Raw genomic sequence first — 14,538 nt, forward strand, 5'->3', positions numbered from 1 at the left:
TGGGAAACAGAGGTTGCAGTGAGCTGAGAACACACCACTGCACTCTGGGCAAAAAAGCGAGGTTCCATCTCAAAAAAAAAAAAAAAAAAAAAATCAGAAAGGAATGATGAACATGTTTTATGTTAATACCTAAAAAATGGAATATATGTACTTCAAAAGGTTGATGTCTATATTACATAAAGAACTCATGCAGAACAACTTTTAAACGCTGCATAAGTTAGAGGGCAAAGGATGTGATAAAAATTCACAAAAGAGAAAATGCAACTGGTGACCAACATATACAATAATATACAATCTCACTATTAGTTCAGATTAAAGCAAAAAGGTTCTGCTTTTCACCCATTAAAGAAAAAAAATGTGAAGATACTGCCAAGTGATTATAAAGAAGTATTAAAATTGGTGTTCTTGGGTGCTCCTGGAAGCAGTATAAATTGCTGTAATTATTTTGGAAAGTTGCTTGGTAATATGAATTGTGAATATCCATTTAAGAATAGTCATGCCCTTTAACCCAGCAATTTTATTTCTCAGAATTTATATCAGGCTAATAATCCTAAATATAAGAGGGAAAGATTCAACACAGTATTTTATTTATTTTTAAAATTTTTGTAGAGACATGCCCAGGCTGGTCTCAAACTCCTGAGCTCAAGCGATGCTCCCACCTTGGCCTCCCAAAGTGCTGGCATTACAAGCATGAGCCACTGTGCCCAACCTCAACGTAGTATTTTAAAATTTAGTACAACAGTACACAGTCCAGCAATAGGAATGGTCAAATATAGCGTATCTACTCAGTGTGGATCTGAGTGTAACTGTTAAAAAAAAAAAAAAAAAAAAAAAAGAAGGAAAGGAAGTACTCCAAAATCCTTTTCCTACTTTTCCACATTTCATTTACTGTTTGACTTAGGATCTGTCAAATGGAGACTGCTTCTCCTTCCTGGGTGAAGTTATTGTTGCTGTGAAAATGACATCTAGACAAGCCATGGAGAGGCATAGGCTGGTTGGAGTTTCCCTTGCCCTTAAAGCTGCACTGCCTCAGCCTCTTCCTGAAGCAGTCAGGATTGCGGCAGCAGCTGGAGGATGGGGGTGGGCAAAAAGGAGTCTCTCTCAGTCTCAGTGAGCACTGTGGCCTGGCCACCCACTCTGTTATTGTTTCACGTAGGGAAGGTTTAAGGGTCCCTGGACACCCATTCAGAATATTCTTTCATCATATTTGGGACGCTAGTTAATGGATTATTTGTAATAATATGCAAGCATAATTTCTAAACAAAAGCAGAATTTCAATAAGAAGCTTTAAAGGATACATGTTCTTATTGCAGAAATGTTGTTCTCCCTTGTTAGGGACACAGACCCCTTGACATGGAAAACACAGCTTGCTCCCCTGAGAAGGAAAGCAAACATGATAGGTGGGTGTGAGTGCACGTATGTAATGGGCCTGGAGGGGAGTGGTTCTCAGGCTCCAGCAAGACGACTTTCCCAAGGGTCTCCCGTATTTTTTTTGTACTCTAAAGTACACTCACACATACACACAGACACACACGAAGGACACTACTGACACTACTTAAGAACACTGACACTGTGATGGTGGTTTGCAAGATGTGCTTACAGTGCCGGAAGTGGTAGGGGTAAGAGCAAGGCTCTGTAGTAAGGCAGATCAGGGTCTGAATCTGGATAGTACTTATGTGATCTTGGGTAGGAAGCTCTTCTCATGTGTAATAATGAGATGAGATAATGCATGAAAAGCCACTAGCATGCTCTCTCTGGCCACATAGAAAGCAGCTGGGAAATAGTAGCTGTGTCAGTAGTTATTCTAAATAAGGCTCCAAATGTAGCTAACTGTAGTTGCATGTGAATGGGAGGGACCTGGGGTGTCCAGCACTAGAAGCTACTCTAGGAAATATGACTCCTTACTCCTTCCCCACTCCTCCTACCTGCTATACTCTGTTGTATATATTTACTCAGAGGAAGAAACTCTATGGAGAGAGAGGTGAAAAGGGAGAATCACATGGCTTTTGGTTGCTGACTCAGCTCAGGGACTGAGCTTCTTCCTACTAAGAAGATAAAGGGCATTTGCCCTAGTTTTGTGCAGAATTCAGCAGCTCCAGAACAATGATGCATGAGATGTTAGAGCTCAGAAGACAGCATCCTTGGGCTCATAGAGTTCTCAGGGCGAAGCCATACTAGAGAACTTCATCCCCAGGAGATGTGCAGTGGGTGTGGACTTTCTCTGGAGCACATGGGACACTCCCTGGAGACCCCAAGAAACACTCAGCGGTATTCTGCAGGGACTGCTGCCCTTCGTAAAGGCAGGGGCACTGAAGCAATGAAGTTTGGGTTTAACTGCTAAAGCAAACTCATCATACCCATAGGCTGAAGAGACCTGAGAACATTTATATCTTGTCAAGAATGAAAAAGCCAGTAGATTTCAGTTGGTGATAGAAAGATGGTAAATTACAGGCATTAAGAAATGGGCAGGGAGCAAAAATGGGGCTTAAGTTGCCAGCAAAACTTGGTAGCTATTGGCAACTCCAGCCTCCTGAAAAAGTAAAGGCTTTTGAGGTTTATCCTAACTTTGGCAATAGGCTTCCAGCTTTTGTTTAAAAATCATTTTATTATGAAATATATAATGCAAAAGATATATAAAAAGGCTTCTAGTTTTTAATTAACATTATTGAATTTATAGGGATCAAAGAGCTAAACCATCTATCGTGGAGATTAAGAAATGAAGGCTCAGAGAAATTTACCCAAGGTTACGCAGTTAATGGTCATATTTTTTATTTTTTAAGAGTCAATCTTGCTGTTTCCTATTCCAGATCCTTTTATATTGCTGCTGAAAATTGTTATTTTAAAAATCTCATTAAATTCAATTTAGTAAGTTTTCTTCTAGCATATACTGAGTCATATAATGACTCTAGATTTCATCCTTCTTAAAATTCCAGGTAATTTCTAATTATAAAATAAGGCATAAAGCATGCTTCAATGAATACTTAAGAAAAAGAAAAGAGGCAGCCAGTAAGTTGTTGCAAAATCCATTTATTTTATTGGGAAAATGATAGTATCTTATGTTCACAAAGTTCACAAATAGTTTTGTATGTAAAATGTATAACCCATATTTTGGTTTCATTTATAACAACGTTAAATGTCTTAAAGCTTTCTAACATTTAATGAGTAATTTTAACAGAGACTGACTTTTCTACTGAAAATGTTAAAAAGGAAAATAATACATTTATTAAATAAGTCACTTAACTTTTCTATATGGAATTATAAATAGAATGTTTATTTTGTTAAAGCATCAAAATTCAGGCAAAGAGCAATACATTTTAAAATTGTATTAAAACTTGTTTCCATAAGAGTGCTCCCTCCTGGCTGGCAGACCTTTGAGTTCACCTGAAGTCTGGCAGCCATGGTACCTTGCTCAGGAGGCAAAAGTACTCCCAAGAGGCCCAGATTTTCAATCTACTTCTCTCAGTTTCCCTCTATCACTTTCAGATAACTCTTGAGATTCAGGCTGCTATCACCTAAGTAAACTACCCATTAATTGGGTCTATATTTCTGAGAGAGAGAAAGGTCTTTAACTTATGATCAAAGTCAATGGCTCTGAACTGAGGTTCCTTGTATTTTCTGGTCATCTTGGCACCCAAGTATGTTATGAGTTCACAACTCTCCATAAACTGCTCCATCTTCTTCTTATACTTTTTTCTTGTGTATTCGGAACCTTTGGGATTAAATGCTGTAGAAAATTTTACAGAACTGTGAATAATTTCTGCTAGTTAGTGAGTCATTAAATGAAAGAGAAAGAGACCTGGATGTGTGGTTGAGTTAGTTACACAGTTATGGTTGAGAAGATATCCAAATCCCAAATAAAATCTGGAGATTATTCTGTTTTAGGTCATAATTGCCTCTATTCACCCTTCTTTATGGCATGGATTATTGACAGCTGACTGTATTACTTAGTCCCTACTTTGAAAATAGAATTTTAACTTTGACATTTTATTTAAAATATTTGCCCTGTATTGTATTTGCTACTAACACTCTCTCTTTCTCTCTCACCAAGCAGGCAACACAGTTTAACAATCCTATTCATCACTTATACTACCATTAATGTTAAATTTGTTCTGAGTAGTAAATAATTAAAAAAGACATACCTTTGAGATGAAGTGCTATATATAGCAGTGCAGATCTCCTTATACTTAAAAAGGGGAACTTGGGCTTTAAGCATCCCGCTGCATTCATTGCTTTAATTAGAGAAGTTGCAATACCCTGCAGGGAGGGAACAATTCAAATTCTGTGTATACTTGAGTTTGGTTTCTTTTCTTAGTGCCAATAGATAAACAGGCAAATATTATTTCTTTGCCTCAAATAGCCCCCTGGAGTGGGGATGGGGCTTATAAATATGGTTAGATGACAAGTTAGCCAACAGGAAAGAAATACAAAATACATTTGATTAGGAAAAATGAAAATTACAAACTGACTTAGTGTCAGCTAAGTGATGGATAGGAGTATGGGCTTCATTACACAAGTCTCTCTATTTTTATATGTTTGACATTTTTTATAACAAAAAGTTAAGAGAAGAAAGAAGGGGACCCTAGGCTTTGCGATATCTTGGCCCGTATCTGCTTTCATTCTCAGAAATGGCCAGACTGCCTCCCACTCTGAGGACCCTTGGCTACCTGACAAGTAATTCCAGAGACCACAGTAGTCAGTGCTGGCAAGATTCCAGAGCCCAGAAGAAGGTAAGAGGCCCTCCTGATAAAAATTGGCCTTCAAGAGAATACTCCCCTATGGGTGGGCCTCATCTGGCATTTTGATGTTAAACAAGACTGAAGGCTAACCTTATAGGCAAGTTGAAAAAATCAGAGTGGTTAAGAATTGCTGACAAAGGTTTGAAATTGTGCCCTAAGCATTTGTTTTGTAGACTTTTTTAAAAAAAGCTTTAAAAATAGTAAAAATAAAATAAAATAGTAAAGATAGCAGTTGGCTGCTGCTAAGTTTTGCTATTCTTAAAAAGTTATACTTGGATAAATAAAGTATAACTTAAGTAGAATAAGTAAATAACAGTAAATAAAACTGACTTTATCTGGATGTGGGGCAAAATATGGGCTTTTTGGTCTGGTTGTGTCACTGTAACTCTTTTGGGTAGTCAGTGAATGATCCTCTCACGGACTGAATCTGCACATTTCAAATTATGAAAAGTTTCACAGACATTGAAATTCAAAAGTAAGAACCAAACTACATATCTAATTCAAATGGAAACAATTTTGTGGCGCTCTACTTTCTCTTCACTTTAGTGCAGATATTTGGGAATTAGCTATGGAAGCAGGGGATTTTCACAATTTTATTTTAACCACTACATATAAACAAAATAGGCTGAGAGAATTTGCAGCTTAAAATCAGAAAACTCTGCCTTGAATTTTATTGTTCCCAAAATGAAAATTAGTGTTAAAAAGAAGAAGTCATTGTATTCTTCTAACATATATAACAGAAAATTAAGTAAAAGAACCTGTTCCAGATATCCAGGCAAAGGAAGACTAGTAAGAAGTATCGGTTCCCTTAATGGGGGAAGCTTGTGTGGAAGCTTCTGTTCCCAGTATTTCAGTGGCGACCTAAGAACACAAAGTTCATTAGATGGATGCTCACAGTTATACTCAGTGTGTATAGATAGGAATAGACAAGAGACTATTAGAAGATAAAGTTCACTACTTTTTCTGCACTGGAGAAAATGATACAAGTGGGAATGCTGGGGCTCCTGGAAGTGCACAGCCACTCATGTCAACTGGGTACCCAGCCCTACTCACCTCGACTCAGTTTTCTCATTTTTCACAGCAATTATATAAAACTTTCTTTATTTTCCTTAAACTTCTGACTCTCCCAAATGCCCCCTCACCCCCAGGCAGATGCCATGCTGTACTGAGAGAAGCCATCAGGATGGGACTTCCTCAGCCCATCACAAGCAGAGCTACCCACTTGTTCTCTTCCCATGGTGGAGGTGCCTCCCATCTGAGACCAGGTCCCTTGGTCCCACCGCTCCCTCTCTCCAGGCATCTTACTACAGCACCTGCTTGCTCCCTGCCCTGGCATCTTTGCCACTTCCTTCTTTATTGGGTCCTTCCCGTGCATATGCATTTAAACATCTTCATAATTCCCCATTTAAAAAAAAAAAAAAGAAAAACCATTTTTACTCCTTAAATCCTATATGCCTTCCAGAAACGAACATCTCTTCTCTTTTTATAATTAAAACTTCTTCAAACAGTGGCTTCACTAGAGATTGCAAGCTACCACACAAATTTTATCTGCAGATGGGATTTGATCCACATGTATTTTATTTTTAAATTTGAATCAGATGTGGATGTTTAGGAATGTGAACAATTTAAACAGCAATAATACTTTCCAGCTTCTTCCAGCAGTAGATGGGCAGCTCTGGTCCCTTCAGCCGGCCATGTGCAGTCCAGTTTGCACCAGGCCCCCTGACTCCTGTGTCTTCACACCCAGCCTGCTTGCCTCAAGTCCCTCGCCTCCTGGCTGCTGCAGGCACTGTGTTTGTTTGTAGCCTCTGGACTACAGGCAAGAGCTCAGTTTCCTCAGCTCTGCTCCTTGGAGCTCTGTAGTCATGTCCTCTCACGTCACTTGACAAAACCATTCTTGGCAAGATTACTAATGACCTGTTACACCCTAAATCTCAAACGCTTTTCAGCCCTTGTCTTGCTTGACCTCTGAGAAGCATTTAAACCTGTTGCCATGCCATCCCTCCCCTCCGCCTCCCTCAACCCTCCTCATCCTGGCTCTCCTTTCATGTCTCTGTGGTTCTTCTTTCTCAGTTTCCCTTGTAAGCTCTTCTGACATTCATGCGTTGGTGTTTCTCAGGGTGTGGTCCCAAGCCCGCTGCCTTCCCCACATAACTACGGATGAGCTCAAACATGCTATCATATTTCAGACAAGATCACTCTGGCAGCCTCATCACTGGTAGTCCAACCCATGGTCTACACTTTAGTAGTGGTCTGACTCCAACCCATGGTCTGCACTTTAGTAGTGGTCTGACCCCAGAGCAAATTTGATTCCAACATGGACCTCACTTACAATCAGTCAATGTGCTCAGATTGCCCTCAGGATCACTATGAGGACACAAACTGTGTACACAGCATGAGTCCATGAAACTGCAAACGCTTCATGGTGGTCTTACTTGACCTTCCACACTCTGGCCCTGCCCTCCACCTCCAGCCTCGCCTTCACTCTGTCCCCTCTCCACATCACATCCAGCTATGCTGAAGTTCTTACAGTTCAGGAATACCCTAGGCCAGGTTTGTTGTAGGTCCCTCTGCTTGGAACATGTCCCTCTTTTCCTTCATCTAGCCAATTCCCACTCCTTATCCTGACCTTACACCCACACACAATTCAGTTAGACCTTTGGGCTACACTCTCTCAGAAGTCCAGGCATTTCCCCACCCTAAAGTCCATCACATTCTGCTGTTATCAGGCACTCAAAATCCATCTTACCCTGGACAGCTTTGGGATGAAAGGGACCAGTGCTTGTTCACACACACACACACACACACTCTCACACTCCTCTACCCCGTTCCCAGCATGTTGCATGCAACACAGATTTTCAGTAAATATTTGTGATTTAATGGTCTCACCTCAAAAATTTCTGGAGTTTTTCTTTGTTCTCACAAATATATATACGATTATGATATTCTAAAGCATAGTTAATGCTACCAGGTACTAGAGCTTCATATCTGGAAGACCAAAAAACAAAACAAAACCTCTATTGTATAATTAATATGCAGTCCTGTGTAAATAAAAAGTCAAAAGTATTTTATTTTTCTACCTATGTAGCTCAAGGAAGAAATAGAATATTTTTCCAATTAAACAACAGCGACCTTTTGACCAATATGTTAAGATTATTACATGAGCCACTTCTTTGGCGTAGCAATATCATTCTATACTTCCATGAAGGCCAGGACTTGCCTTTGGTTTCCATCCTTATAGGTCACTGGACAGTAGCCCTGGAGCTCCGCACACTTAGGGAATCGACTCTTCAGCTCTGACAGTGTCAGTCTTTTGGGGATCATGTCAGCAGATGGGAGTGGATGAGGTGCTAAGGGAGGCACGTACAATTCTGGGTTCTCCAAGAATTTCTATTAAAAAAGAATTCCAGTAGCAACATGATTTAAACCAGAAATGCTATGCCAATCAGAAGGCCACCGAGGCTCTCCTGCACCCTCCCCATTTTCAGTAGCAGCGTTCTGCTGCTCCTCAAACTGTAAATAACCTCTCCTCTGAAAGGAAGTTCCTTACAGGAATACTCCCAAGTGATCACGTCCAAGATTTATCCTCATCTCAGTCACTCATTCATTCATTCCTACAAAAAACACTTGTTGCGCTCCTACTACACTACAGTCACTGGAGAGAGCAGGGCCCTGCCAGCCCGTATTCCTGTCCTGCTGTGTAATTAACCGGTTGGGTGCCTTTGGCAGGTGAGTTAACTTCTCCAGCTTCAGGTATTGCTCTGTAAAATGGAGGGGGTGGGCCAGATACATGGCCTTTAATGTCACTTCCAGTTTTAAAAATTCTATGATTACCATTTAAGTAAGCAGGAAGAAATAAATATCTCATAATAAAGGGAACAACAATTCTAATTCTGCAAGGAAATAAAATGTTCAGAGGCATCTGTTTTTTCTTGTTGTTGTTGTTTTCAACTACCAATCTTTTAAAATCATCAAATTGTGGACATTATAATATGAGACGAAATCTATTTTCTGTTCCATTAAGCAGAAATATAAGGTATATAAAGAGTTCTAGTGATAGAAAAAAAATTAAAGCACAGGAGACATACGTCAGCTCTTGCTTCATTTCTACTGACTCTGAATCCCTTCAGCACCCCTGGGTGCTGAATCCCCTGGATCCTCAGTAGGCTGAGTCCTTGATGTTCAGCATCTCTTCCATTGATGGGGCTCAGTGTTGGCTCTCCTTAGCCGTTAGGCTGGCCTAGGCCAACAGCCCATCATTGACCCTGGACTCCTGCAATGTTTCAAATTATATCCTGGGATGCAGTTTTGGAACTCACCGCTGAGTTGCTTCACTGGTCCCAGAGTCACAAGTTCCAGTAATGGGGCTCCTGGTCCCAAGTTTCTGGGTGCCTATCCCTTCCTATTGATTAATTCCAAGATAAGACATTTTCTTTCTTTAGTAAATATTTGGAGTTAGGAGCAAACTTACATTCAGTTTTTCCTGAGAACTCATTTTATAGTAGTGCCCCCTGAACTCTGCTGCAAATTCCAAGGAGTCAGTTGCAGAGCAATCAAATAATTCCTGGGATTCTGCCAGGCTGACAGGGCAGAACTGTCCAAATTCTCCCAGGCGAGAAAGCAGCTCTTGAGGTGTGATACATAACTTGTCAATGCAGGCAGCTTTTCCTATTATTAACATATTAACTATTATCATGTATATATTTTTCATAGAGAACGCAATGATTTTAGAAATTAAAATAATTTTAATTACACAGCACTATACATACACATTATAAAATTCCAAACAATAGAGTAAAAAGTAAAAGTTACTACTCACATCTCCATTGTTTCAATCCAATACTTAACCTGAGAGGTAATCATCACTGTTGGATTTGTATCTTTTTCAGTCTTTTTTCTATACCTTCACATACATACTTTTTTGCATATAGTATGCTTGTGCCACTATACTATAAACATTATTCTGCAACTTGCTTTTATCAGTCAGTTATGGTCTTTGACCTCTTTTCATATAAGCTTATATAATTTACCTAATTTTTTTTTTTTTGAGATGGAGTCTCGCTCTGTCACCCAGACTGGAGTGCAGTGGCGTAGCTCGATCTCAGTTCACTGCAGCCTCCCAGGTTCAAGTGATTCTTGTGCCTCAGCCTCCCAAGTAGCTAGGATTACAGACGTGTACCATCACAGACGGCTAATTTTTTGTACTTTTAGTAGAGACAGGGTTTTGCCATGCTGGCCAGGTTGGTCTCGAATTCCTGGCCTCAGGTGATCCACCCACCTCGGCCTCCCAAAGTGTTGGGATTACAGGCATGAGCCTTCGTGCCTGGCCAATTTACCTAATTCTTTTTAATCGATGCATAGTATTCCACTGTATAAACATACATGTAGTTTACTCAACCATTTATCTATTGGTGAATGTTTTGGCCGTTTTAGTTCTTAGCTATTATAGACTATACATATGATACACACACACACACACACAATTTATACGTGTGTATACCCGCACATTTATAAACTTGCTACATTTAAAAAAAACCTATGGGCTAGATTTCAGGAAGTGCAAATAGTTTGTTGACATGATGTTACTCACACAAAGTTCTCCCTGTGCCCAGATCCCACCCAAGAGAAGGAAAACAAACATTTATCCAAAAGTGATTGACTTTATTCTAAAGAGTAGATTTAAAAAGAAAGTGCCCAAGTTCCTTTAATGAACAAGATTAAGAGTTTTCTCTCTATGCTTACCCAGAACAAAAATGTAAGTACACACATAAAAAAGAGAGTTTTCTCTCTAATACTCCACTGGAATGGGGACTTCAAAGCAATATAAGATGTTATAGAAAATAAAATTACTTTTTAAATACATTTTAGTTATAATGAGTGGACTTATTATAGCCAGTACATTTTGTTAGTTGTCCTTTTACCAAGGAAAAGTTTTACCTTTTTAAAAGATTATGCCTAGGAAGGTCCTAAATTAACCATAAAATTATGAAGCAAAAATCATATAGTTTGTTTTTTGTTTGTTAGGATAGAAATGATCTCATCTGCAATGTACTATTACAGCACTGTAATCCCTTATCTAAGACCCTTGGGGCCAGATATGTTGGATAATTCAGAATATTTTAGATTTTGGAAACACATCACACTCAGCCAGGTGTGGTGGCTCACGCCTGTAATCGCAGCACTTTGGGAGGCTGAGGTGAGTAGATCGCTTGAGTCCAGGAGTTTAAGACCAGCTTGGGCAACATGGCGAGACCCTGTCTCTACAAAAAATACAAAAATTAGCCCTCTGTGGTGGCACATGGCCTGTAGTCCCTGCTACTTGAGAGGCTGAAGTGGGAGGAACACTTGAGCTTGGGAGGTGGAGGCTGCAGTAAGCCACTGCACTCCAGCCTGGGCAACAGAGTGAGACTCTCAAACAAACAAACAAACAAAATGAAAGAAAAGAAATACATCACACCCTCACAGTGTCTGGAGAAGCACGCTGTAATCGATAAGATGAAATTTCTGCAACCAAATAGGTTGACCCTTCCCCACTTACTGGGTTTCATAAAAAGACTGTAAATAGCCATATGTCAGCTCATGTGAAGTTTTGCCCTCAAATGATTTATAACTAAACTTGATATTTTTAGAGGTTTTTGGATTTTGGAATCACAGGCCAGAGGTGTCATGTCACGTGATTGCCTCACTGATCTGCCTGCCTATACTGGGGAGGAGGGTGTGGGGGTCCAGGAGATGATGTCCCCTGATACCAACTACCATTTCCACTCTTCAAAAGGCCACATGTAATCCTGAAAAGGAGATGGTTGGGAAACCGTGCCCAAAGAGGTTTCCATTATGCAATCTCTCCACAATCCTGCTTTTAAACAGGGAGTAGGAGAGGGGGAAAGGAACATACACAACATGAAGGGATCTTTATTAACTGGCATTCCTTTAAGCAATCACAGCCCTCCTTCAATAAGGCAGGCATTTAAAACCATTGCTTATTGGCTCTCATCCTCTATTCATCTCTTGAAGGCAAAGAATCATCAGTGTGGCATCAGCACTACTCCTAACAAGGTCTTTAGGACATAAACTGATAAAGTGACAGTATTTTCCAAATGGTAACATCTAAGACTCATCAGAGTCAACAGAGGTCAATTAGAATCCCCAACTCAACTTCTGAGTCCCAGAAGAAAGGCTACCAGCCATGAATGAATCCTGACCGTATCATTAGGTTCTGGTCTTCTCTGAAGAGCTGAGAGCCAGCTGGGTGGGATCTCCTGAATGTCTTTGTGCCTGTTTCACAGAGTTAACAGAGGGCTTTCTAGGAGAGCATTATTGGCCTTAAAACAAATGACTTTGAACCTTACCATACCTTACCACATAAAATTATTGTCACTTAACATTCCCAGTTGCCCGATTAATCTGAACATAAATCTGATTGTGAATTCCTTCACCATATCATCATATCATGTGTATCACTGGAAGCCACAGGGTGGGCTGATACTGACATGACTCCAGTGGTATTCTTGATCCCTGCCTTGTGGTGTTCCTGCCTTCGTGTAATCTCCTCCCCCATGTGTGGGCTGGACTGAGTAACTTGCTTCGAATAAACAGAATATGGCAAAAGTGAGGGGATGTCACTTCCAAGATTAGTTTACCATTATGGCCTGAATTACGTTTCCCAAAAAGATATATTGAAGTACCCCCAGTACCCATGAATATGACCTTATTCGGAAATAGGGTCAGAGAAATACACACAAACAGACAGATACGGAAGGGAGAATGACATGTGAAGACACAAAGACACACACATGGAGAACGCCATGTGATGACAGAGGCAGAGACTGGAGTGATGTGTCCACAAGCTCAGGAATGCTGAGGATTTCTGGCACCACTGGAAAAACAGAAAGGCATGGAATAGATCCTCCCCTAGAACCTTCAGGCAGAGGATGGCCCTGTCAACACCTTGATTTTGGACTTCTAGCCACCAAAACTGTGACACAATACATTTTTGTTGTTTAAGCCATCCAGTTTGTGGCAGTTTGTTTCAGCAGCCCTAAGTAAAACAATTACAAAAGATGGACACTCTTTCTTGCCCTTTCAGGTTGTTCACTTGATAAAGGAAGCTGCCATGTTGGAGAGGTTCACATGGCAAGGAACTGAGGGTGGCCTCTGGCCAATAGCAGCCAGCAAGGAACTGAGGTCCTCAGTCCAGTAACACTTAAGGAACGGAATCTTACCGACATCACACGAGTGAGCATGGCAGTGGGCTCTTTCCCAGTTGAGCCTTCAGAAAAGACCATAGTCTTGGCTGTCACCTTCACTGTAGCCTTGTAAGAGACTACCCAGTTAAACTGTGTCCAGATTTCTGACCCACAGGAACTGTATGTGTGTGTGTGTGTGTGTGTATTATTTTCAGTTGCTAAGTTTTGGACTGATTTGTTACACAACAATAGATAACAAATACACTATTCTATCTGTTGCTTATGACACAGATGAAAAGGCTAAGAAGTTCCAATATTGATTTTCTACAAAGAATATTACACTACTATGATACTATAGTGGTACTATAATATGTAGTACTATAGTACAATAATATATAGTATTATTAAGGTATATAGTATTATAATACAAAGTATTATTATATTATACTACGTGGTGCTATAGTATTCTAATACTATCTATTTCTTGGTTGCTCTTTAGCTCAGATGTACTGAACCTCACCAATCCTGACAGGTTTAGTGACAGGGTAATTTAGAATCGTGTAACTTCAAGTCTCAAAAGACACCCAAATGTCTCTTTTTCTAATTATTGGGATATTCTGGATGACATCTGGCAATGTCTAGGTACCCTCTTCTGGAATGTGGCAGGAGGAATCTCTTTAATTCTCTAGGCCCCAGCCTTGTACCATCTCACTGATCAGGGTAAACCTTGGCCTCCTGGTAGGAGAGGATCATTTGAACGGTAAACAAAGGAAACAGAGCATGAAAAAAAACAAAACTAAATTCAAACAATCAGGTACAGGCTAGATTATCAGGCGGACGCTGAAGCAGAAGAGAACAGGACAGACTTCACTGAGATGAAACTATGTGTGGCAGAGGCAGGCACTGGAATCATGTAGTGGATCCTCAGTTCCCTCTCTAGGGCTGACATACCCACCCTGCAGCTGCTGGGCACCTGGCGCTGATTGCTCACAGCTGGACTGGAAATTGCCCTTCTGTCACAGCTTACGCAAGTTATACTCCCTCCCGGGGTGGCCTGCGGTCAATGACAGGCTGATGCGAGGGTGGAGAGGATACAAAGCCTGGACCCTCCCCCCACTTTGGGGACATTTTGAAGGTCCCTCCCAGCACCAGTGTTTCCCCAGGATCTACTGAGGGCTTCTGTTCCCACCACACTGCAGGTTAGTTTCTCCCTCTGCCCAATTTGACCATCCTGACTTGTCCACAGGTGTATCTCCTGATTAGAGTTGCTGGATAAAATAAAGGACACTGCTGGGTGCAGTGGCTCACGCCTATAAACTCAGTACTTCAGGAGGCTGTTGTGAGAGGATCACTTGTAGCCAGGAGTTTGAGACCAGCCTGGGAAACAAAGTAAGACTGCCCCCTCCAATCTCTATAAAAACATTTAAAAAATTAGCTGGGCATGGTGGCATGCATCTGTAGTCTTAGCTACTGGAGAGGCTGAGGCAGGAGGATCCTTTGAGACTAGGAGTTCAAAGCTACAGTGAGCTATGATTGTACCACTGCACCCCAGCCCGGGAAACAGAGCAAGCCCCTGTCTCAAAAAATAAAAAATAAAATTAAAGAATACCTGTTTA

General features: G+C 40.6%; 1 protein-coding gene across 18 annotated transcripts in view; it reads right to left on the reverse strand.

The window, feature by feature from the left end:
• Window positions 1-3,007: 3,007 nt before the first annotated feature.
• Window positions 3,008-14,538, reverse strand: part of AK9 (adenylate kinase 9) — a 196,285-nt gene continuing 184,754 nt past the window's right edge. For 17 of the 18 annotated variants that reach the window (XM_016956141.4, XM_054686881.2, XM_054686884.2 and 14 more), the window contains 6 exons: window positions 9,208-9,404; window positions 7,957-8,126; window positions 7,626-7,724; window positions 5,495-5,597; window positions 4,140-4,254; window positions 3,008-3,724 (listed from right to left, as the gene is read on the reverse strand). In XM_016956141.4, the coding sequence (XP_016811630.2) occupies window positions 3,522-3,724; window positions 4,140-4,254; window positions 5,495-5,597; window positions 7,626-7,724; window positions 7,957-8,126; window positions 9,208-9,404 (887 nt within the window). In that variant the 3' untranslated portion in view covers window positions 3,008-3,521. The remainder of the gene's footprint in view (window positions 3,725-4,139; window positions 4,255-5,494; window positions 5,598-7,625; window positions 7,725-7,956; window positions 8,127-9,207; window positions 9,405-14,538) is intronic. The other variant, XR_010157762.1, reaches the window with a different exon arrangement.

The sequence above is a fragment of the Pan troglodytes genome, chromosome 5 (assembly GCF_028858775.2).
Source record: "Pan troglodytes isolate AG18354 chromosome 5, NHGRI_mPanTro3-v2.0_pri, whole genome shotgun sequence".
In the NCBI taxonomy this organism is placed as follows: Eukaryota; Metazoa; Chordata; class Mammalia; order Primates; family Hominidae; genus Pan; species Pan troglodytes.